Consider the following 21,023-nt stretch of genomic DNA (forward strand, 5'->3'; position numbering starts at 1 on the left):
AACCCAAACAAAAACCATCTAAACCAAAACCTTCAAGTCTTAATTTTCCAGAGGGGGAGGAAAAAAAAAAAAAATAAAGCTTCCTGCTCCACTTACAAGAAGAATCTCTCTGGGCTGGGGACACAAAAGGTTTCAAAGCTTCCTACGTGGATATTACTCAGGAATGACAGCTCTGGAATCAGCTCGTGGAAAAGGGAGGGGCTCTCCCCGTTCTTGCCCTCAACCAGCGCAGAGAACACTCCCAGCCAGCCTGGGGGTCTCAGAGCCCCCCCAACATGCAAGGGAAAGGGGGGGAACGCCCACATTCCACTCAAAACAAAACCAGGCTTCCAGGAAAACTCGGGATTCTTCCCCAGCTGCCGTTGTGCCAGGTTTTCCTTCCAAGTCCGGCTCTGCAATTGATTTTCCTGTTGGAATCGAAGTCACGAGGGAATCGAACGGTTCTTCCAGCCCCTGAGGAGAGCAGGGTTGGCCACAAGTTTTTTGGTTTTGGTTTTGTTTTGTTTTTTTTTTTCCATGGAAAAAGCCAGAAGATTCCAACTCAGTGTTTAAAAATTAAAAATTTTATATATATAGATAGATATATATATATATATAAAAAACACCCTCATTCTGTTCCCAACTTTTCCAGCTCTCCTCTTTACAGTTTGTGATTTGGCAACGGGATCATCCCACGGCAGGAATTCTTCTTTAAGGAGACGGTGAGCGAGCAAATGTAGTGAAAACACACAGTTCCTCAGCAATTCCCTGCTGAAATCCAGGGATTCTCCTACATCCAGCTCCAAAACGAGGACAAGGAACTCACCTAACGTGTGATAAAATTCCATGGACAGTGTGGAGCAGGTTTTGTCCCAAAAAAACCGATTTGTGGCAGCACAAGAAACCATCAGCTGGAAAATGGATTCATCCAGAAGGAAGCTACATGGGTAATATTTTTATGGCTTGTTAATTATCCCGGGGTAACGGGGGGTGGGTCATGGGTCACACTGATTTCATTGCACAGTTCACAGGAGGGAGAAGATTCCAAACAAACACGGGAATCTCCACGTCGAGCACCCTGGACTGGAGACGCCGTTAACAACCCTCCAAAAACAGCCAAAACCCCTCCAAAAAGGAGGAAAACACCGGCTCAGGACACGGATTCTTACTCAAGCATCCTCCAGGATTGTGTTTACAGGGATAACGCCTGGAAGAGTTTCTTCCAGTACTTAAAAATTCCAACAGTTTGCGTTCCGTAGAAAAAGTCACGGCAGAGAATGAAATAAAAACAGTCAAAGCCACCTTTGAAAAGTTTGGAAGGGCTGTCTGTGATCCAGACAGGAATCCCTCCCAAAGAAATCCACTTGGGAGCGGCTCTGGGAACACGGGGACTTCAAAGCCCTGAAGCTTCCAGAACAATCCCACATGGAGGAGGTGTCCAAACCACCTCCTCCTCCACGGCCATCCCTCCTCGGAGCTCCGCTTCCAGAAGGTTGGGAAGTGTTCAGACAGTTCCTTGAGAAAAAAAGACTCGGCTGTTTTCCTTTAGGTGTGGATACGGCAGGGAGCTTGAGGTCGGTTCCGCTAAGGCTCGTTTTATTCGGAAAAAGAAGGGAATATGTTCAGCTCCGGGAATTCTTCGTTGTTGTAGTTGGGCCCTTGGTCCCCCAGCATGGTCAGCATGTCCTGTGAGGATTCAAGCAAGAAGAGTTAGGATCCAAACTGGAATATCGTGTATCCAACAGCCTCGAGTTGTGCCAGGGAGGTTGAGACTGGAATTAGGGGGGAACCGTTGGACTCCATCTCAGAGGTTTTTTCCAGCCTCAACGATTCCACGGTTCCGTGATGATGTTGGGAATTTGGCCATGGGTTTGCTGGGATAGATACCGTGGACCAAACTGGTTCCTTTCCCATGGGAAAAGGCAAATTTAAGGACAGCAGCAAATTTAAACTGTAATCACCAGCTGCTGGGAAAGCTGGGGCGAGGCGATTATGAATTCTCTGGAATGATCTCAATTTCACTGGACTGCAGCTTTTTTTTAAAAAAATTAATTAGCATTAGAAGGGCTAATCCAACTGGGATTTCACACCAATCCTGCCACAGACCAAGACACAAAGCCAGTCCCGCCCTCCCCACTTCCAGTTCCATCAGGTTATCCATGACTTTGGGACATCCCCGGTTGATCTGAACCAGCGGGAGAAGCTCTGGTTGCTTCAAGACCAGTTAAAAAGCTCCATCTTACTGGGAAGACCTCGGGCTGGCTGGGCTGGGGCTGCTGCACGTGCTGCTCGCCGGATCCCGGGCCGTGGTGCTGCCCCTGCCACTGCGGCCACATTCCCACGGCGTCGGCGGCGCGGGGCTGGAACGGGGCCGGGGTCTGCGCTGCCTCCGTGGCTGCTGGACAGAGAACACAGGCAGTGAACCCTTCCTCCTCTGGGAACGTGGTTTCTCCAAGGCTCTGATGACAGGACAGGGTCGCCCTCCAGGAATTCCTGCCGCAGGAATCCGTGGGACAGAACAAAGGGACGCCCAGAGGGGGTTGTTTTTCCTCCCAGTCAGCCTTCGAACGCTTCAAAATTCATCTGCTGGGGTGACCCCAGAGCTGGAAGGGAGCCACAAGGATCACCAGCTCTGCGGTTGGAGGATGTCTGAAGGTGATCGGTGTCAAAGCACGGATTCAACTCTGCTCCTCACATTTAGGCACTCCCAAAAATCCACAAAAAACAAAACCCACGGAGAGCACATCCCACAGCACAGCTGGATGCTCCCAGCTTTTCTCCCAGGTTTTTTTTTTTCCCCTCCAAGCCCCACTCACTGAAGCCTGTGCCACGGCTGGCCAGGGCCGGGTACGGCACCGTGGTGGGAGAAGCCGTCGATCCCGGCGCTGCCATGGAGCTGAAGGAGGACGGCGTGCCCTGGAATGTCCCCATGCCGAAGGAAGGAGGCCGGGTCTTCACCGCCTGGGACGCCACTTGCTGTAAGAGAGGAAGAGGAGGCGTGGATTCACCCCCGACCCCTCGAGTTCAGGCAGGAGCCGCCGGGTTAGTCCCGGAGGAGGAAGCACACGGACACGCGGCGCCGGAGAGTGGAAGCGGGACGGTTCCCCGTGGAGAGCAGGGGCTGGAAGGCAGCGGGGACCCCCTGGGCCTACACCTGGGGGTTCTGGCTGTGCTACCTGGGCTGTGAACACCGGCCGTGTCCCTGGAGCCCAGGTGGTCCCGCTGACCTGAGCTGGGGTGGAGTGGCGGGAGATCTGGGGTAAGATCCGGCCGGAGGGAGAGGGCTGCTGCTGGATGATGTTCACTGGAGGCACCATGCTGCTGCTCCTGGAACAGAGAGAGGAGGCTGAGGCCACGGAACAGCACTCAGAGGAGGAAGAGGCGCCAAATCCTTCTGCTCAAGTTCTTGCTGGAGGGAAATGAGCCCAACAATTGGGGTAACTCCACCCATCTGGGGAAGGGCGGAGTGGTTATCCCTGGAGCGTCCCAGGAATGTGTGGATGTGGCACCTGGGGACAGGGGCTAGCGGTAAACACGGGTTAAACAGTCGGATTTGACCTTAGAGGGCCTTTCCAACCGAAATGATTCCATGATTCTATGCTGGGAAACAACGGAGAGGAGCTCCGGGGTTGGGGGCATCCAGATTTCGGGTATGTCCAAAGCACAGCAGAGGAAACGGAACGGCGGCAGGAGCTGGGCAGGTGGAGCCTCACCTGAAGTTCTCAGCAGGCCGTGCAGCAGTGAAGGTGTTTCCCTGGGCGAAGAGGGGCGGGTTGGCCGGCATGGTGCTGGCAGGGATGGCTTTGTTCTGATCTGCAGAGAGAGCACGAGTCACTGTTGTGCTGGGACATCTCAGGAACAGAGAAGCAGTTGGAAGAGACGTGTCTGTGCGAAGGAAGACTCCTTTGTCCCTTCTCCAGACACACACTCCAGCTGATTTCGTTAAACCCTGTTTAATTTGATTTCCTCTCCGTTTTTCTACTAAACTCGCACGGAGGTTCTCCGCGGTCAGGCTGGGAGCAGGGAGAAAAAGCAGGGAGGATGTGACCGGAGAGGGCAGGAGGAGCAGATCCGTGCTGCTCACCCACCTGTGCTGATGCCAGGGAAGATCTCCCCGAAGCGTGGGTCCCGCTCCTGGCTGAAGAGGCTCTCGGCTTTCTCCAGGGGCTTGCTGTGCTCGGGGCCGGCGGCGCTCACGGGCTGCACGGGCACCTGGGGTGGGACAGGGCGGAGCTGCTCACACCTCAGCACAGGGACGAGCAGCTGAGGGCTCCCAGGATCCTGATGTGCTTTTCAGGATGTCCAGTCACGCTCCTGGAAGTGTCCAAGGCCAGGCTGGACAGGGCTCGGAGCGAGCTGGTCTGGTGGAAAGCGTCTCTGCCCGTGGCGGGAGGTGGAAGTGGATGGGGTTTAAGGTTCCTTCCAACTCAAATTATTCCATGATTCCGCACGATAAATACTGGAACTGAGCAACACCCAAGGCTGAAACACCTTCCCCTCAAACCCCACCTCAACCTGGTGCCACCTCCTTTAAGGCCTCTGAAAAAAAGGTGACTTAAAACAGCGCAGGACGACAAACAGGGAGAGCCCAAATCCCTCTGGACTCACCTGAGAGTGCTCGTACCCAGCCAAGCTCTCCCTTGCTGGGCCCACTTCCAGCTCTGCCTGCGGTGGCTGCTGCTGCTGCCTGAAATAGAAAATGTCTGTAACAGGGGAACACAGGCTGCTAGAGATCATTCCCCAAGGGAACAGCTCTGGGTGGTTACACCAGGGATTCGACAGCCTGGCTGCAGAGAGGGGAGTTTGGGAATGAAGGGTGAGCGAGGGGAAGGTGGAAATGGGAAAAGGAGCCGAGCTCCTCCTGACCTTGAGGGCAGTGGGGCTGTGCCCATGTCCAGGGGAAGGTTGATGCTCTGCCCCAGCTGAGGCCTTGGCATGGAGTTTGCCAGGGCAGGCCGGGACTCCTGGCTCGAGTTCCTTCAAAGCAAACACAGAAAACAAAACAAAACAAAACGAAGAGATTTAAAAAGTCCCAAGTAGCAAAGCTGGGTCCTGTGTGTAGCAGGGCGTGGTTGTCTGGGACAAGAAGCAAAACCCTGTTTGAGTGAAGGGGTTTGGTGCGAGCTTCTGTGGGAAATCTCGATCAAATCTGGATCAATCTAGATCCAATTGGTTTCTTTGAAAGGCGGTGTCACGGAATAGGATGCTCCAGGGGTGGGGGCTGTGCCTCCATGCTCAGCCCCTGCACACCTCCAACACAACCACAAAGAAACTGCTGCTCTGCTCTGAACTTCCACAGGGGTTTCAGGATTCTGGATGTGGGAATGGCTGTGTCTGGAATGAAGAAGTTCAAAGAGAGAGCTCTGACATGGGGCAGGAAATCAGGCCTGCAGCAGATTTCAGCCCTGCAGGGAAGCAGCGCTACTTTGCCTCGTGGCAAAAAGAAAAAAAAAAATCCTGGATTTCCCTTTCCCAGGCAATTCAGCCTTCTGTTTGCCTGCTGGAGCTGCCCCTGCCAAGCCTGCAGAGCTGCATCACACACAGGCACAATTTCTTGGTCCTTGCAAGGAGTGTGGAGATCCCTCATGGAAAAAGTGAGCAGCTCTGACCATTCCCAAAGCTGGGACTCTCTGGGAGAGTCACAGGAATCCAAGAGAATTCTAAGGCAGATTTCACTGATTTCAGGCCCTGCTGGAGCTGAATTTTGGCAGCTTGTGAACCCACACGGGACAGCCAAAGGCACTGCAATTCCTGCACTTTGTAGCCCAGCAGAGAATGGGAGCTGCAGGGACTTAGGAACTTCTCCAGAGCTGTGCAAATTGATGGGAAGCTCGTGACGGGGAGAGGCTGAGGCTCCCCAGCTGTGGGTTATTCTGGACCGAAGAGCCCTTGCCCAGGCACTCACTTGACGTTGGTGTTGGTGCAGATGATGTACTCGATCTCATCTGAGTAGGGGTTCTGGAAGGTGAACGAGCTGGTTCTCATCCACAGCCATTCCCGGTTCTTGGATCGGAAACGGAACATGACTGACAGAACCTGGCCTTTTAACTTCACCACCTTAAAAAAAAAAAAAAAAAATGGAATTACATCAGTAACACCCTGGCAAGAACAACCTGAGCACGAGTTTTGCCCCCACCCAGACCCCTGCGATGGCCCTTTGCCTCACACCTGGACCACCACATCTCAGCCTTCCCGAACTAAATGATGCTGTTCCCTTGGGATAGCTTGGATAGGATCCAGGAGGGGAACCTAAAATCCCCTTTTTGCCTTCGCTTCTCTTTTATCTCTTTGCACTGGTGAGATGTATGAAAAAGCCTCCAAGAAATGAAACACATGCTGTCGCTTTTCCCATTCCGACGGTTTGGAGCAATGGATATGAGCAGCTGGTTTTTTTGGAGTCATGAAAGCACAGGGGCAGCCTTACCTGCCCTGCCACCAAGTCCAAGGCCCTCAGAAATAACAGTAACGACAACAGGGCAAGAAAACCACCTCCACTGCGGGTTCTGCAGCACTGGGCTGGGCCCTAGAGACGAACCAGGGTTTCAGCCAAGTCAAGCAGGCACTTGGGAGCCACATCCCTGGCCCTGAAAGCCAACTGGACCAGCAGCCAGGGCTGGAGTTAGGACTGGATTCAGGAGTTAACACATCAGACGCTTCTGTTTTATTTTGCATTTAACGGTATGACTAAATCTGCGGCTGTTTGCACAGGAGGATTTATCTAAGCTTTGGTTTCCGCCTTGGTTTTCCAGTCAATTTCGTTGCTTTGCAAGCACCGAGACATTCCGGCCTTGGAATGAACTCCGATCTGAATTCCGCCCTGCATGCAAAGGGCAGCGCCGGTGCTTTTACCTGCTGGAAACTGTCCCGTAAAAGCTGCTGGTCTTCTGGATGGCAGAAATCCACAATGTCCTTCCCCAAAAGTTCCTGTTTTCCAAGGAATTGCGAGAGATTGAGTCAGTTCATCTGGCAGGCAGATTCCATAATTAATCCTCTTTGGACAGGTAGTTCCTGCTCCTTCCCCCCCAAACCCCTCTTACACAACCCCAAGCACAAGAGCTGCTGTGCCGTTTTTTAAAGAGAAAAGCACAACAGCTGCTGATTAATGTTTGATCTTTAACTCAATTTGAGGCAAAAATGGCTTTAATTGACATCTGACATAACCCAGAGACACCCAGCCTTCCCACGATCAAAGGACTTGGAAAAACACATGGAAAAGCAACCAGTGGAGAAGAAACACATGTCTGGGTAAAGCCCTGGGCACGGTTTATCAGCCCTGCTGGACAAGCAGAGCCATGATGTAGAAGGAAAATGAAGTTTAAAGAGCACTTTTATTTTTTTTCCCCCCCCCTTATAAAGCACCTAAAGGTCCTCACCTGGGGCTGGTAACCCACGGTGGCCACGCACCGGTGGTCGATGAAGGTGAAAATTCCTTCGGTGTTGTGTCGGGAGATGAATTCTGTGGGCTGGCAGACGTTGTTCATGTCTGTGCAGTTGGGGGAGCTGGTCACCTGCCAGGGACACAGGGACAGTCACCAACCCTCGCTGCCCCTGAGCTGCCAGCCCTGCACCGGGATTTGTGGCGATTTCAGACAGAAAAGTTTAAAGCTGGGGACTTCCCCAGAACGAGGCAGCGTTGGAAAAGGGGAACAGGGAACTCACCTGGAGCCTGCCAATGGCCACGAGGCAGAATTTGCTGCCCTGGCCAGCGTCGGGGTCATCGTCAGGCAGGGAAACACCTGGGAGGGGAGGGCAAGAAATTCCAGCAGGGTTAGTACAGAAAAATGGCTCATTTCAGAGGAGCGGACTTCAAGACATCTCTCTGCCCTGGTTTTGTAATTCAGTACCCTTCCCCGTGAAGGGATTTTGTCAATTAAGGTGCTCCCCACCCCTTTTTTCACCAGAAGGAACGAAAATCTCTGAATTTCAGCAAAAGCTGCAGATCACAGTTCAATACTATTTTCATCCTCTACTGACAGAGATCTCTGCTGCTTCACCTGCGAAAATTAGCTCAATCTAAAAATCAAAGTCATAGATATGTTTGCCAAGCACTTCCTGGCACATCCAGCTCCTGGAATGGAGAGTTTAGACCAAGTGCTCTTAAACCCAGCCCACCTGAACACCAAGGTGAATCCTTACCTGCCGGGGGCCAGGCCTTGATGTAGCCCGTGCAGTGCACGACGACGTAGTGAGGTTCTCCATCCTTGGCTGCACCTAAACCATTCCTTGGGAGAGAGAAACAGGTTGTGCTGCAGCGGGGGAAGGTGAGGCAAGGTGTTCAGCTGTGTTATTTTTATATGTTGTATGTTTATATGATATTTATGTGTCGTTTACCTGCAGCGATTCCTCATGAAGCTGAGACGATTGACGGCGACCGGATCCACAGAGCTGTTGCCGCACCTGCACCAGGGTTAGAAAGGATTTGATCTTTCCTGATCAGCGTGGAAATAATTTGGATCTCCCGAATAAGAGGAATTTCCGTCACACAAACCCCTCGTTCAGCAGAACTCGAGGGAGGTGACACTTGGGGCTCAAACGAATTGTTATTTTAAACTGGGTCTTCTGCAACAACAGTGCAAACAAACATCTCAAGAACTTGGCTGTAGGGAAACCTCAGCCGTGTTCTGTCACATCTACATCAGGATGAGCCCCCAAAAAGGCTGAAATAAAAGCATGGAAGGGGAAGGGTTAGGGAGCAATTTCGGCTTTAGGCTCAGAGATCTCCTCAGGGAATTCCTTCCTACCTCATCCGGCAGATGAAAGATCTCCGGGAGCCCATGCACATCCTCATGGACTGCTGCCCTTCCTTCTTCACAGTCCCCGTCTTCAAATCGAGGATACGACCTAAAAACAAAAAGAAAAAGGAGATGCTGCTGCGCTGGGAGTCCTCCCACCGAGACAGGTGTGGCACCAGGTAACGTACTGGGAACTGGCAGGACACGAGTGTCACCGGTGGTACCTTTAGATGCATTCTCGGGGGGAGCTGCAGCATCCTTGGTAGAAAGGCACCAGGGCTTGGTTCCCTCTACAAAGGGAAGGGTTTGATCCAAGTCCTCCGCAGGATCTCCCACCCGCCAGCCCCTCTCGTCCCCGCCCGGCTCGCCGTACCTGTCAGGGCGTTCTCGGAGGTGGAGAGCTGCTCCCGCAGCTTGCCCACGTCGTCGGGGTGCACCTGCTCGTACAAGGTGCTGCCGAACCACTCCGACTGCGGCTGGTTCAGCACCGGCGTCACCGAGTCCGACACGTAGACCACGCGCCCCGTCTCGCAGGACACGATGAACAGGAAGCCGTCGGCCGCCTCCAGGATCAGGTGTTTGAGTTCCTGCCGACACACAGACACCTCTCAACTCCGGCTTTGGATCTTTTTTTTCCCCCCTCCTCGTCACCCATCATTTAATTTTTTGCCCCTCTGCTGTAATCCCCACAAAGCAGCAGCGCGAGGCTTCAGGGAGGTCTCACCGTGGCTTTCCAGGACCTTAGGATGGTTTAATAAAAAGAGGGATTTTTTTTTTTTTTTTTAAATATGAGCAGAGACCTGGTCGGTGAGAAAGGAGGGTTTGTAGGTGCCGTCTGTGGAGGTGTTGCCAGTGCCACGCAGGGATTTCATGTGGGACACGGCCATGCGCAGGATGGTCAGCTTGTCCGGCTTGCGGGCCAGGGCGCTGCACGTGGGCACCATGTCCGACAGCTCCGTGATGTAGGCGGTCATCTTGTTCCTCCTCCTGCGCTCGATCTCGCTGTGGTTCTCCCTGCCAGAGGTCGAGGAGGAGAGAGAAGGAGGGAGGTGAAGTTACCAGGGGCGGGAGGCTCGGACGTGTCCCCCGCCACAGCGGCACACGGAGATGCATCGGGAGTCAAGCCTCGCATGCTGGGCGTGCACAGGGAACGTGGAGACAGGGGCAAGGAGCAGAGGCTACACCTGGTCCTTCCTCAAAGTCACAGCAGCTCCCTGAAACCTGGGGACAGCGAGGAGCCGGGCTGACCTCCCCCATCCGCCACACAGCGCTGCAGGAAGGAATTGCTCCTCTTCTCCCCAAGAGCGGTCACCTCGCTGCAGGCGACCTCGACGCTGTCCGTCCGAGGGTGGAGGAGATCGCCTGCACCACCAGACCCCACCAGGTGTGCAGCTCAAACCTGGGCACACGCTCTTCTGGGCAAGCTGGGCTAGCGGGAGTCGTGCAACTGGAGGAGCTCTGAGGCTCCTCCCAAGCCCAGGCACCCCAGGACTCTGAGTGACCTGAATTAGCTGGGTCTCACCTTGCAGCTGTTTTGGGAAGCCACCTCTCAGTGACATCAAGAGCCCTTTCACTACCACAGCAGGTCACACCTCATTTCTGCACACACGATCGAGGCCAACCAGCCTGGGCAGACCAGGAGCAGGCAACGCCTGGGTGGTGGCAGCCACCTCTGAAGAGGCACTGCAGCCATTGCTGCCACCTCAAGAGGCTCCTGGAACCCCTCTGGCTCACAGGGCACGGTTCTCATCGGTCCCACGGACCAGAAGTTGGTTCTTTTTTGTCCACTGATACATAATTGAACCGGGTTCCTAAGGTGGGTTTTCCAAAACAGAGCTTAAAAGCCAGGTTTCCTGTACAGAAGGATGGATCAGGTGCAAGGAAGCACATGGTGGGAAGTGAAATGAGATGGAAGTGTCGGAAGGAGCAAGGATAGGTGAATGAAGAGGATAAGTACAAAAACGGAGCGTTTAGCACTACGAGGTGTGCGCAGACATTCAGTGACCTCACCCTTGAGACGGGCAGCTCCTCTAAACTCACAAGCTCAGGTGTGAAAAACAAAGACCCTTCGACTACAAAAAAGCTGCTGGAGAATCACCAGACATTTACATTTCACCTGCCCACTGCCACTCTGCCGTGAGGAAAAGGATGGGAGAACTGGGATTCTCCATCCTGGGGGACCTTGGAGAGCCTACAGGGGCTCCAAGAGAGCTGGAGAGGGACAGGACAAGGTGGGGATGGCTTTCCACTGACACAGGGCAGGGTTGGATGGGATTCAGGGGAGGAACTGCTCCCTGTGAGGGTGGGGAGGTCCTGGCACAGGCTGCACAGAGAAGCTGTGCCTGCCCCACCCCTGCAAGTGTCCAAGGCTGGGGCTTGGAGCAATCTGGGATAGAGGAAGGTGTCCCTGCCATGAAGGAGATGAGCTCTAAGGTCCCTTCCGTGATTCTCTGAAATGTTCTTTACTCCTGGGAACAAACCCTTGGAAAGCTTTGCTGTTCCCTGTATTCCCAGGCCTCGCCTCTGGTGCCTTCCTGACCTCCTCAAATATTTCAGCACAGCTCAGTGCAGTCAGCAAAGGCACTCTGGTGGGGTCAGGTTTTGGTTTAAAGACAAAACTGCCCCAAACTGGCTAAAATCTGCAAGGTGGAAAACGAAGGGCACAGGTGCTGAGGCTGCTGCAGGTGCGCACAGGTGACAAATCACCTGCACGTGGGGCCCAGGTGTCCTCAGGGCCCATCCCTGGATTCCTGGTGCAGCATTCCAGGGGACTGTTCTGGTGGTTTCAGACACAATCTCTCGTTAATTACTAATAGAAACTTGCGGGGGGGAAATGAAATCCTGTTTCCAGCAGCACCGCCTTTCCTGGAAGGAAAACACCTGAGCTAACGTTCCTTTTCCTGCCTCTTCTGAGAGTCCAACAGCATTCCCAGGACACAAAACCTTCCCAGATGGACAACTTGGACAAAAGGAATGGGGTTTAGCACAGGTTAGCAAAGCTAAAGGTGAAAGCAGGAGCCCAACCCCGTGGCCTTTGGTAAATCAATCCTTCCATGTATTCCCTAAAAACGTCCTTCCAAGGATGAGGTGTGCCTTTCCTCAGTGCCTTTCCCCTCCTAATCCCAACTCCACAGCCATTTCCAGGAGTCTGATAATCCTCTGCAGCAGATGAGGGAAGGAAGGGGAAAAACAAAACAAAACAAAACAAAAAAAAAGAGAAGGGATGCCTAGAGAAACATTAAGGGAAGGAAAAACTCTGCTTGTCCATGCTTGAAATCTCCATTCTCCTACCTGGCAAGTCTCTCCTTATCCGCTGAACTCTGCTCATCATCAGACCTAAAAATAAAATTAGCCAGCTAAGCTAAAAATGGAAAAAAAAAAGTTGAAAGAAATGGAAAAAAAAAAATAAAAATGGAAGGATGGACTAGGAAACCCAGCCTAGGGACAGGTCTGTTTTGCAGAGGAGCAATGCCATAAAATAAAACAGTCGTTAGTTTGCAACATTCCACATTAAATTGGTGCCTGATGTGCTGGAGCTTTAAAACATTTTTCTGAGGCTGTGACCTAATTTGCTGATTTCTAATATTAGAAGGATTCTGACATTTCTAACATATTTTTGATTTGCTTGACTTCAGAAGGACTCAAACCACTTAAAAAGCTGGAGAATCCCAGCTTGGAATTCCCTGCAGCCCTTTGGCAGCTAACAGCAGGACGGTGCCCCCCAAATCCTGGGGGAAAGTTTTGGGCCCCTCCTGGCAGGAGGGAGGGGTTGGAGAGCGTCCAGAGAAGGGAACAGAGATTCAAAGAGCTGTAAAAACACCACGGGCTCAAGTCCCAACACTCAGAGATACTGTCAGACACCAAAAAAACTGACCAAACTACTCCCTAAAATCTCCAGGAAACACCAAATTTGTAGAGTTTCTGTGCTAAATCCCCACGAAACACACAAATCACAACTTGTGCCAGGAAAACTTGTACTGTGCTGGAAACTTGAATCTCTGCAAGCTTCTTGAGCAGGAGAAAAGAGTGAGAGCTGAAAGGAACGGTGAAAAAGAGGAATGTCATCGTCACACTCAATGAACTGGCCCAAAAAGCTTGTGTGGATCCCTTGGAGCACCTTCAAAGAGAGATGATCGTGAGGAGGGTGCTGCACGATCCCTCTAAGGTTAAGGTTTTTTTGGCACAAAAAGCTTTAAAGTCATCGAATTCTTACCTGGCAAATCTCTCCTTATCGTTTGGCATCGGGTCATCGTCACATCTAGGAAAAGGGGGAGAGATTAAAGTGTTTACACTTCTTTCTTTTCCAAAAAAACCCACTGAGAAAACGTGGTTTAATAACTCCCACGAAAAGTGCCAGGGGTTAAAAAGGGCAGCTTGGCTGCGGGTGGGCAGTGCAGGACAATTCACTGATCACTCCAAACCCCGTGGGTGAATTATTGGCATCACCTCCACCGGGTTTTCCACAGCACATTCCAATCAGGGATGGTGGGGATGCACTCAATTTAATCCCACACCGAGAAATAGATTAAACTGCACTTGGGAGATAAAGGCAGACTAAACCAGAACCTCCATGATGGTAAATCCTAAATTCCTCATCCTGAAACCATTCCATGGCCATCCTTAAAGCAGGGGAGTGCAGGGAGTTCCAGTATCCCTGGAGTTACTCGGTCCTAAATCGTGTAGTGAGGCTACAAGTAAATGACACAGGATATTCCAACTCTTCTGTGTTCCATATGGATCACGAGGAGATCCTCGCCAACTCCCGGGGAATAAGGATGTCTCTGGAACTGCAGCATCCTTACAACAGATGAGGATTAATTAACAATGTCTGAGGCAGTAACAAAAGCCACAGAGATGGAGGAATATTGCTGACTGGGAGAAAGGGAAGAGTTGGAGGAACTGGAGCAATTCCCAGCGCTTCCAGAGAGGAAAAGTCACAGGAGCAGAAAGATCTTGCTCCAGGGAAAGCACAGCTAGAACACAGGACAGAGATTCCCAGATGCCATGTTCTCCCTCACCTGAGGAATTTACTGTTCCCTTCTCCATCGTCATCAAAATCGAGCCTGAAAAACAGAAAAAAAAAATATAACTGTTAACCAAGTGGTTTCTCCTTTAAATTACTTTTACATCTGTCCCTATGGGTGCAGATGATTCCTGAAAGGAAAAATTAAGTAATTCCAATGCAATTTAGTGATCCTAACGTGAAAAAACCGAGAATGTTCGGAAAGGGGCTTCTATTAGGTGTCCATCAGGAACAGAGCAAGGAAAAACAGTTCCAAAGGAAGAAAACCCACTTGGAGCATCCACTGCATCCCAGCCTTCTGCTCCAAAAGCCTGGATCTCCTAGGACAATCAGGGACCATCGACAGTCTCCAGATGGAACATTCCTAGCTCAGAAGCCTGGATTGGGTGCATTTAAAATTAAATAAAAGAGGGAGGGTAGAATCTTCCCGGAGTTAAAATTCAGTTTGTGCAGCGCTTGCTCACAGAGGGACAAACCCCCCACTTCTGACCAGTTTGTGTGGGAGGACAGAAGGTGTTCCACCCTTCCTTCTGGGATGGAAAACTGCGGCTGCAGCAGAGCAGGCGGCACGGGAGGAGCTGCAGGGGAGCGGGAGCATCAGCAAATGGAGCAGAAGGAAAGAGTTTGAGTGGCTGGGAGGGGCGCACAGACAGATTTCAGTTTGCTTGAAAATTACGAGGCCATTTCTCGTGCCAGAAATCTGGGAAGAGCCACTCGACTCCCTCTGAATTCGCAAAGGCATTTTTAGCAAACAAAAAGCCTCCCACAAGCACACTGTGGCTTCCCCCTATCCCTCCCGGGGACAGCACAGCTGCAAAGGTTGGAGTAAGGCCCCAAAAACCCAGATCCTCTGTTCCTCCAGGTCTTGCAGCAACTCCTGTCTCGCTCTCAATCCTTTTACGAGGTGCAGAGCTTTTAATCACCTCTGAATATTGAATCACCTCTGAATATATCACTTAACCCCCTCTTCATGGGGTGTAGCTGGCACAAAGACACGAGCACAAAGGGAAAGGACTGGACAGAGCCCACCTGAAGGAAACTTCTCAGAAGCAGCCACAGCTGCCCCTCGGGAGGCTGACGGCTCTTTCTGGAGAACAAAACTTCCTCAAAAAGGCTCTTTTCCCACAGCCCCAGCCCTCACTCACTCACCCAGGCCGTCTCTTGCTGGGTCTCTGAGCTCCTCCAGCCTGGGCTCCCGAGCCGGAATTCCCGGAGCCGACGGCTGCACCCAGCGAGGAAACGTCGGATGCCATCTCTAAAAGAGGAGCGGGGAGAAAAGAAAAATCAGGGAAATCAACCCTGTGTTACATCCGAGCCCCTCTGCTTCGGTGGAACGCTCCCCAGTAGAAGCAGCTGTGCGTCAGCATCTGCCGGGGATGGATCCTTTCATCCGCTGCACCCTGAGCTCCGCGCCGCCTCCTCAGCTGGAGAGCCCAGGCTGCCAAATTTAAAAGCTGTGGTCTCCTCTTTGAGGAGAGGAGGAGCCTGGTGGGAGCAGGGAAGGGGGCTGAGGCTGCACGATGGAGGAGGGAGGAGCAGAGCTGCGAGTTTCCCAACTTGCAGAGGGTTCATTTCCTAAGCCCAGACAAAGAATGGACCAAAACCGCTCCTAAAGCGCCTGTACTGCTTCACCAGTACAGACCAGTGGGCACCACGGGCACCAGCACTGGCCTGCCTGTGCTCTTCCACCCTGGATGAGGAGTGTGAGGCGTCCCAGGTCATCTCTGCTTTGGTTCCTTCCACCCCAAACCAGTCTGCGACTCCAGCATTTCCATTTTCCCGTATTTTCCCCAAATCCTGGTTGCTCAAAGCACGGGTAACAGGGGGAGCAGGTGCTCAGATCTTCCTGAATCCACATCCCAGCATCACCACCAGAGCCCAACCAATGCTCCTCTGCATTCGAACGGTCTGTTCCACATCAGAAAATTAGGTTTTTAAATCCATTATACACATTTTTTTTCCTCTTTCTGAAGTAAGTCAGCTCTGTGCTTATTTTAATGGTTGTGGGTTTGTAAATGTGCTGTGAAACTGCCCCAAAACAGTTGCTCCAGCCCAAAAATCTCCACCACAACCTTTGCAAACTGAGCCTGATGCAGCCCCCAAACCACTTCTGCTTCATCAAAGCAGAGGGACCCCAAAACCCCCAGGGCTGGGCTTCCCAAACCACCCCCAGCAGCAGCGAGAGCAGCTCGGGCAGGAAACAGCCACAACTGGGGGGACAAAATGGAGAACTGAGGTCAGGTTTAATGAATTAGGGAAAAAAAGTGCTTTAAGCTGGGGTTCCCAAGTTCTTCTCCACTCCCCAAAGCCAGATTTCAGTCCAACAATAGTTTAATTTCACTTCCAGAGTTGGATATTGGTTTATTTACAGCTAAAAGCGGAGCTGTACAATCACCTCTGTGGTGTGCCTGGACCCCGCAGCAAACACGCTCCCACATTTCTGGTATTTCTGCCAAAATTAAACATCTTTTACCACATTAACGTTCCCAGCCTCTCTGCCTGCCTGGTTTGTTTCCCTCCAAGCAGCTGGCGTTGCTGAGGAAGCTTTTTCCTTGCCAATCCATAGTATTTCCCAGGAGTGACTACGGTATGGAATAAGCATCCAAGCTCGTGGCTTGGCAGCTGAAGGAGCCAACAACAACAATCCCAACCAACAGCGGGAGAGAGCACAGCCCGTGCAACACCAGCTCCAGCAACAGAACGCCAGGATCCTCTGGAATTCAAAAATACATCTTGGAGAACAAAAAAAACCACCAGAGGTGGAACCCCTTCCCCATCTCCTTTCCGCTTGATTTTGGATCACTCAGATGCCGCCTTATTCCCGAGTGAAGTTCCAAGGTGACACTGAAGGGTTTTGTTTAACAGAAAGAAGTTTCAAGTGGGAATAAAGCAGGTCAGGAGGGTTCCTCCTTTTTCCCCAGCCACATCCACAGTGGGAACAGAAATGCAGTTTCTGGAGCGCAGAGGAGAATCCCTTTCTGGAGGGGAAGGAATTTCCGCTCTGGGCAGGGGAAGGAAGTGACACCGCGCTGTTCTCCGGCCCCAGCTCCACGCAGGGCTGAGGGGGACTGAGGGAATTGCTTTTTCAAGCTTTTTTAAGATTTCCCAGGAGCCTGACACAGGGAATCCGGGAGGAACCTGCTTCAGCTTCATGCTGAGAAACATTTCCCTCTCGTGGCTCAAGTGGAAGCCCAGGGCAGGTTGGGCACGGCCTCTCTGCTGCACCCTCCCAAAAACAGGGACAGCACGGGCAGGGAGATGGCACGGGGAGAGGTCTGGCTTTTCTCACCCTTTGGGATTTCTGGGAGACCTGCAGGAACACAAAGATCCCTTCCCAATTCCTGTCTTCTCCCCAGCCCGAACACGAGCACCTTGACAGGGAGGTGAACTCCTGGAGCGCGTGGTGGAGTTTTCCCTCCCTGGGAAGGGGCTGGGGAAGGTTCTGGGGTCAGGTTCTGCTCCCAGGGAACAGCAGGATGAGAGGAAAACAGCCCCAAGTTGTACCAGGGGAGGTTTAGGATGGCTCTTAGGGAAAATCCCTTCCCGGAATTGGAAGCAGCGCTGCAGTCACCATTCCTGGAGGTGTCCAGCCAAGAGCTCCAAGAAATCCCAGGTGGGTTTCCAACATCCTGGAGGGGTTTGTGTCCCAGCCCCTCCCAGAACCAACCCCTGCCTCCCTGCACCATGTGTTGGAACTAATTAAGGCCAGAAGAGAAATGTTTTTAAGGGAATGTAAATCCCAACCTCCCCCACTGCTCCAGGCTCCCAGCCCAGCTCTCCTGGGAAAGGCTCTGCTGCAACCACTGGCATCCCAACAGGGGGGGAAAAAAAAAGGCTCCAAAATAAAATTGCAGCAAATATTCCCAGCTGTGATTTACGAGAGGAGCTGCTGCAGCTTTTAAATACTTTTTTTTTTTTTTTTTTTTTTTTAAATTGTACAAAACTGGTGCTTTTTGCTGAAGAAGCTTTAGCGGGGGGTTATTTGCCAGGCTCACGTTTGGAGATCAAATCTCTCAAGATTTGCTTTAAATTTACCCATCTGTGAGCTCCCCAAAGAGTTTGCAGCAGGTTTGGGAGAAGATAAACCACGCTTAAAACTCCTGTGCATTTCACTCACAACTATAATGCTTTGGTATTTCTGCTTTTATGGCTTTTTTATTTACAAAACATCTCAATTTCTGTGCCTGCGGTACATTAAATTGATTTTTTTTTTTTTTTTTAAGTAAGCAAGAGGTTTTTAGCTTGTTTCAGTTTCCCATGCAACGCCAGCTCAGCACTTTCATCCCATGGGAACCTTCTCCAAAAAGAAATATAGAAATTAAGAAAAGAATGTTTCTTCCATTGCTAAGGGGTTGAAATGAACACATTCTGGGTATTTTGGGGCATTACCCAGCACTCACTGGAGCCCTGAAGTCTGTTTTTTAACATCAAGGAAAAGAAGACCCACATTATTTGTGAGAATTCTTCAGAATTCATTCCCCTAACAATCTCCACGTTTACTGTTTGTGTATTTCCCTCCCCTGTGTGTAAAAGCGTTGAGTGGATGTTGGTCACCCTGCCCATGATTATTAAATATCAAACACAGATGTTGAAAATTCTTTCTCTTTTCCTTCAGAGTTGAAAACTTTCTTATTACGCAAAAAACCCCAAACCCACGGAACCCCGAAGACTCCACTTCCACAAATGTTTGGAAGTACAGTTTACACCACGAGTATCTTCCTTCCTCCTAAACTGGATGGTCTGAGTCCCTAATGCCTTTTCTCACCATTAAAAGCCACAAACCCTTCCAAAAACGTTAAAATAAAACCCCAGAATCCTTTGGCAGTGTCAGTGAACACTCCTGAATAAACCTGAGGGCGTCTCACGACCCTCAAGCTGCAAGAGGAGCCCCAAAGCACAAACAAGCTCAAAAAAATAAAAACCCCAAACACAAACAAGCTCACATTCTGATCTCAGCCACCACGCTGTAAATCCATTACGACTTCACAGATGCTGGGTTAATCTGGATACAAGCTCATTTCAGAGCAGTTTAGCCAGGAAATCGATAAAATCACATATTTGAGGTGGTGTTTTGTTTTTGTGGGTTTTTTTTTTTTTTTTTTGGCAAGAATCAGGGATCACCAGCTCCCTGTGCACAGGGAGTTGTGGACTCTGGGGAATCAACCTGAGGAACCGAAGCTGAGGGAACATTGTGCTCCAGGCCCTCCCCTGCCTTCACAGAACTCAGAGATTTGTGCAAAACCTCCGAACACGGCGGCAGGTTGTTTTTTTTTTCTGTCGGGAATTAAGAAAACCTCAGTGAAACGCCGCTGAAAAAGGGGGCTAAACTCGACAGAAGCCGTCAAGGAAAACAAATCCAGACAAGCGATGATGGAATCCCAGAGGGACCCCACTCCTCGAATCACCGGCTGTGCACGGACACCCGGCCCCGAGCGCCCCAAATCCCGGTAACACGGCCCTCACTCTTTATTCCATGATCTCATTTCCCCTCGCTACGGAGCCCTCACAGGGCAGCCCCTCAGCCTTTCCACGGCCTCCTCACGCCCCTGTCAGGGCCCCTCACGCCCCTGTCAGCCCCTCCAGGGCCTCTTCAGCCCTTCAGGGAGCCCTGAGGGTCCCTCTCAGAGCTCCATAGCACGGCCCCCGCCCCTGAGCGTCGCCCTCAGCCCTCCAGAGCCCCCTGAGAGCCCTCGGGTCCCCTCAGGCACTCCCTCAGCCCGCACTCATCCCGGGGAGCCCCCCGCACCCTCTCAGCCCCACCCCGAGCTCCCGCTGAGCGCTCTGTCCGTTCCCCAGCCCCGCTTGTGCCGCCGCGGCCGGGCTCACCCGCGCTGGCGGCGGTGGCGGCCATGGCGGGGGTCCCGGGCCGCCCCCTCCTCGCTCCGCTCCGCCGATCCAAGATGGCGGCGCAGGAAAACCTCCGCCGGCCTCGCAGCCCCGCCGGCGCGGGGGCGGGGCCGGCGCCAGGCCGGCCTGCTATTGGTTCAACAGGGGGCGGGGGCGGGACACGGGGAGACTCGGCGCTGCTGTTGGTGCAAACGGAGGGCTGGGGGCAGGAACAACCGGAGGGCACGGCCAGGGGGCGGGGCGGAGGCGGCAGCGTCCCGCCCCCACCGGGGAGGAGGCGTGGTTTGGAGGCGTGGCCACAGTGGGTGGTGTTAGTGACGTCACGTAAAATAGGGGTTGGAATTGGGATTGGATTTGGGATTGGGATCAGGATCGGGGTGAGGTTGGGATTCCAAAATCCAGGGAATTCGGATCCATATCACCCACGTGATTTGGGTTGGAGCTGCGATCGGGATTGGAACGGGTTTTTGAGTCAGGACTACCAACAGGACCCCAAAACTCATCCTTTGCTGAGAAATCTCTGAAAAATCCCTACAGCCCAACTCATTAGGTGTCAAAGTTTCACCGTCTTCCCAAGTGATCTTTTTTCTTTTTTTCTCTCAGAGGGGGAAAATAAAGAAACTTGAAGGAGATTTTTGGCATATTTTGGGTGTTCTGGGGTTTTCATGAGGCTGTTTTACAAGATCCAAATGGGCGGCTCAGTTCAGTGCACTTTCCAAGAGTTTTTTCCAGTCTGTTCCAATATAAGCAAAGAACTACCTTGCAATCCTCTCACAGGCAAAGCTTTTGGATTTTGGGCATGAATCCTCCTCAACACTTCCCAAATCACCCCAAGTCACCAGGTGGACCCATGAAGGGATCCAGAACTTTCTCCTGATGGGAGAAGGGGGTGCGGGGTGGGAATTTAATCCTCTGGGTAGCATCTGAAAGGTGATGCCGGCACATTCCTGCAGAATTCATGAAGGCCTGGAGGCAGGGGGGGCCAGGACAGAGACCCAGCGCTGGCTGCAGGGAGGTAAGGAAGGAGCAGAGGGGCCTCAAGGCCACATTTTCCCTTTTTTTTTCTGGGGTGTTTCTGACCCCTCAACCCCATGAATCCCCCCGTTGTGTCCCTCAGGGATATCATTGGGAATTGAGCGCTGGGGGACACGTGCCCGAGGATCCCCTGGAGCCGGGAAGGGACACCTGAGTGGTCCCAGGAGCCAAGGGACACCCACCTGAGGGACCTGCGGAGCTGCAAAAGAGCCACCTGAAGGTCCCTGCATGGAGACCCCCACGGTGCTGCCCGCCCTGGACGTGGACAAAGCCGTGGCCACGGCCTTCGTGGTGCTGCTGGGGCTCTTCCTCCTCGCCATGACCGTGCGCTGCGCCCGGCTGGTGGTGGATCCCTACAGCGCCATCCCCACCTCCACCTGGGAGGAGGAACCCATCAACTGACCCCC

At 52.3% G+C, this 21,023-nt stretch overlaps 2 protein-coding genes across 13 annotated transcripts; one reads left to right on the top strand and one right to left on the bottom strand.

Annotated features, from left to right (window-relative positions):
• Nucleotides 1-19: 19 nt before the first annotated feature.
• ARNT (aryl hydrocarbon receptor nuclear translocator) lies at nt 20-20,920 on the bottom strand. 12 transcript variants are annotated; one of them, XM_040088031.1, is made up of 24 exons: nt 20,799-20,920; nt 14,884-14,989; nt 13,730-13,774; nt 12,925-12,969; nt 12,003-12,047; nt 9,512-9,725; nt 9,085-9,298; nt 8,936-9,001; nt 8,721-8,820; nt 8,311-8,376; nt 8,116-8,201; nt 7,639-7,715; nt 7,353-7,487; nt 6,829-6,903; nt 6,404-6,502; nt 5,885-6,036; nt 4,846-4,956; nt 4,588-4,666; nt 4,068-4,191; nt 3,693-3,792; nt 3,156-3,306; nt 2,796-2,955; nt 2,223-2,377; nt 20-1,665 (listed from the first exon to the last, which is right to left on the bottom strand). In XM_040088031.1, exons 2-24 carry the CDS (start codon nt 14,985-14,987, stop codon nt 1,576-1,578), a joined length of 2,493 nt encoding a protein of 830 aa, XP_039943965.1. In that variant the 5' UTR covers nt 14,988-14,989; nt 20,799-20,920; the 3' UTR covers nt 20-1,575. The 12 variants fall into 12 exon arrangements, with proteins under 12 accessions (XP_039943965.1, XP_039943967.1, XP_039943964.1 ...); XM_040088033.2 differs by lacking the exon at nt 20,799-20,920 and adding an exon at nt 19,561-19,647 and having other exon boundaries at nt 3,207-3,306; XM_040088030.2 differs by lacking the exon at nt 20,799-20,920 and adding an exon at nt 19,561-19,647 and having other exon boundaries at nt 2,223-2,374.
• CTXND2 (cortexin domain containing 2) lies at nt 20,845-21,018 on the top strand. Its single transcript, XM_040088067.1, has one exon. It carries the CDS (start codon nt 20,845-20,847, stop codon nt 21,016-21,018), a length of 174 nt encoding a protein of 57 aa, XP_039944001.1.
• Nucleotides 21,019-21,023: the final 5 nt, after the last annotated feature.

Source organism: Hirundo rustica, chromosome 29 (assembly GCF_015227805.2).
Source record: "Hirundo rustica isolate bHirRus1 chromosome 29, bHirRus1.pri.v3, whole genome shotgun sequence".
Lineage (NCBI taxonomy): Eukaryota > Metazoa > Chordata > Aves > Passeriformes > Hirundinidae > Hirundo > Hirundo rustica.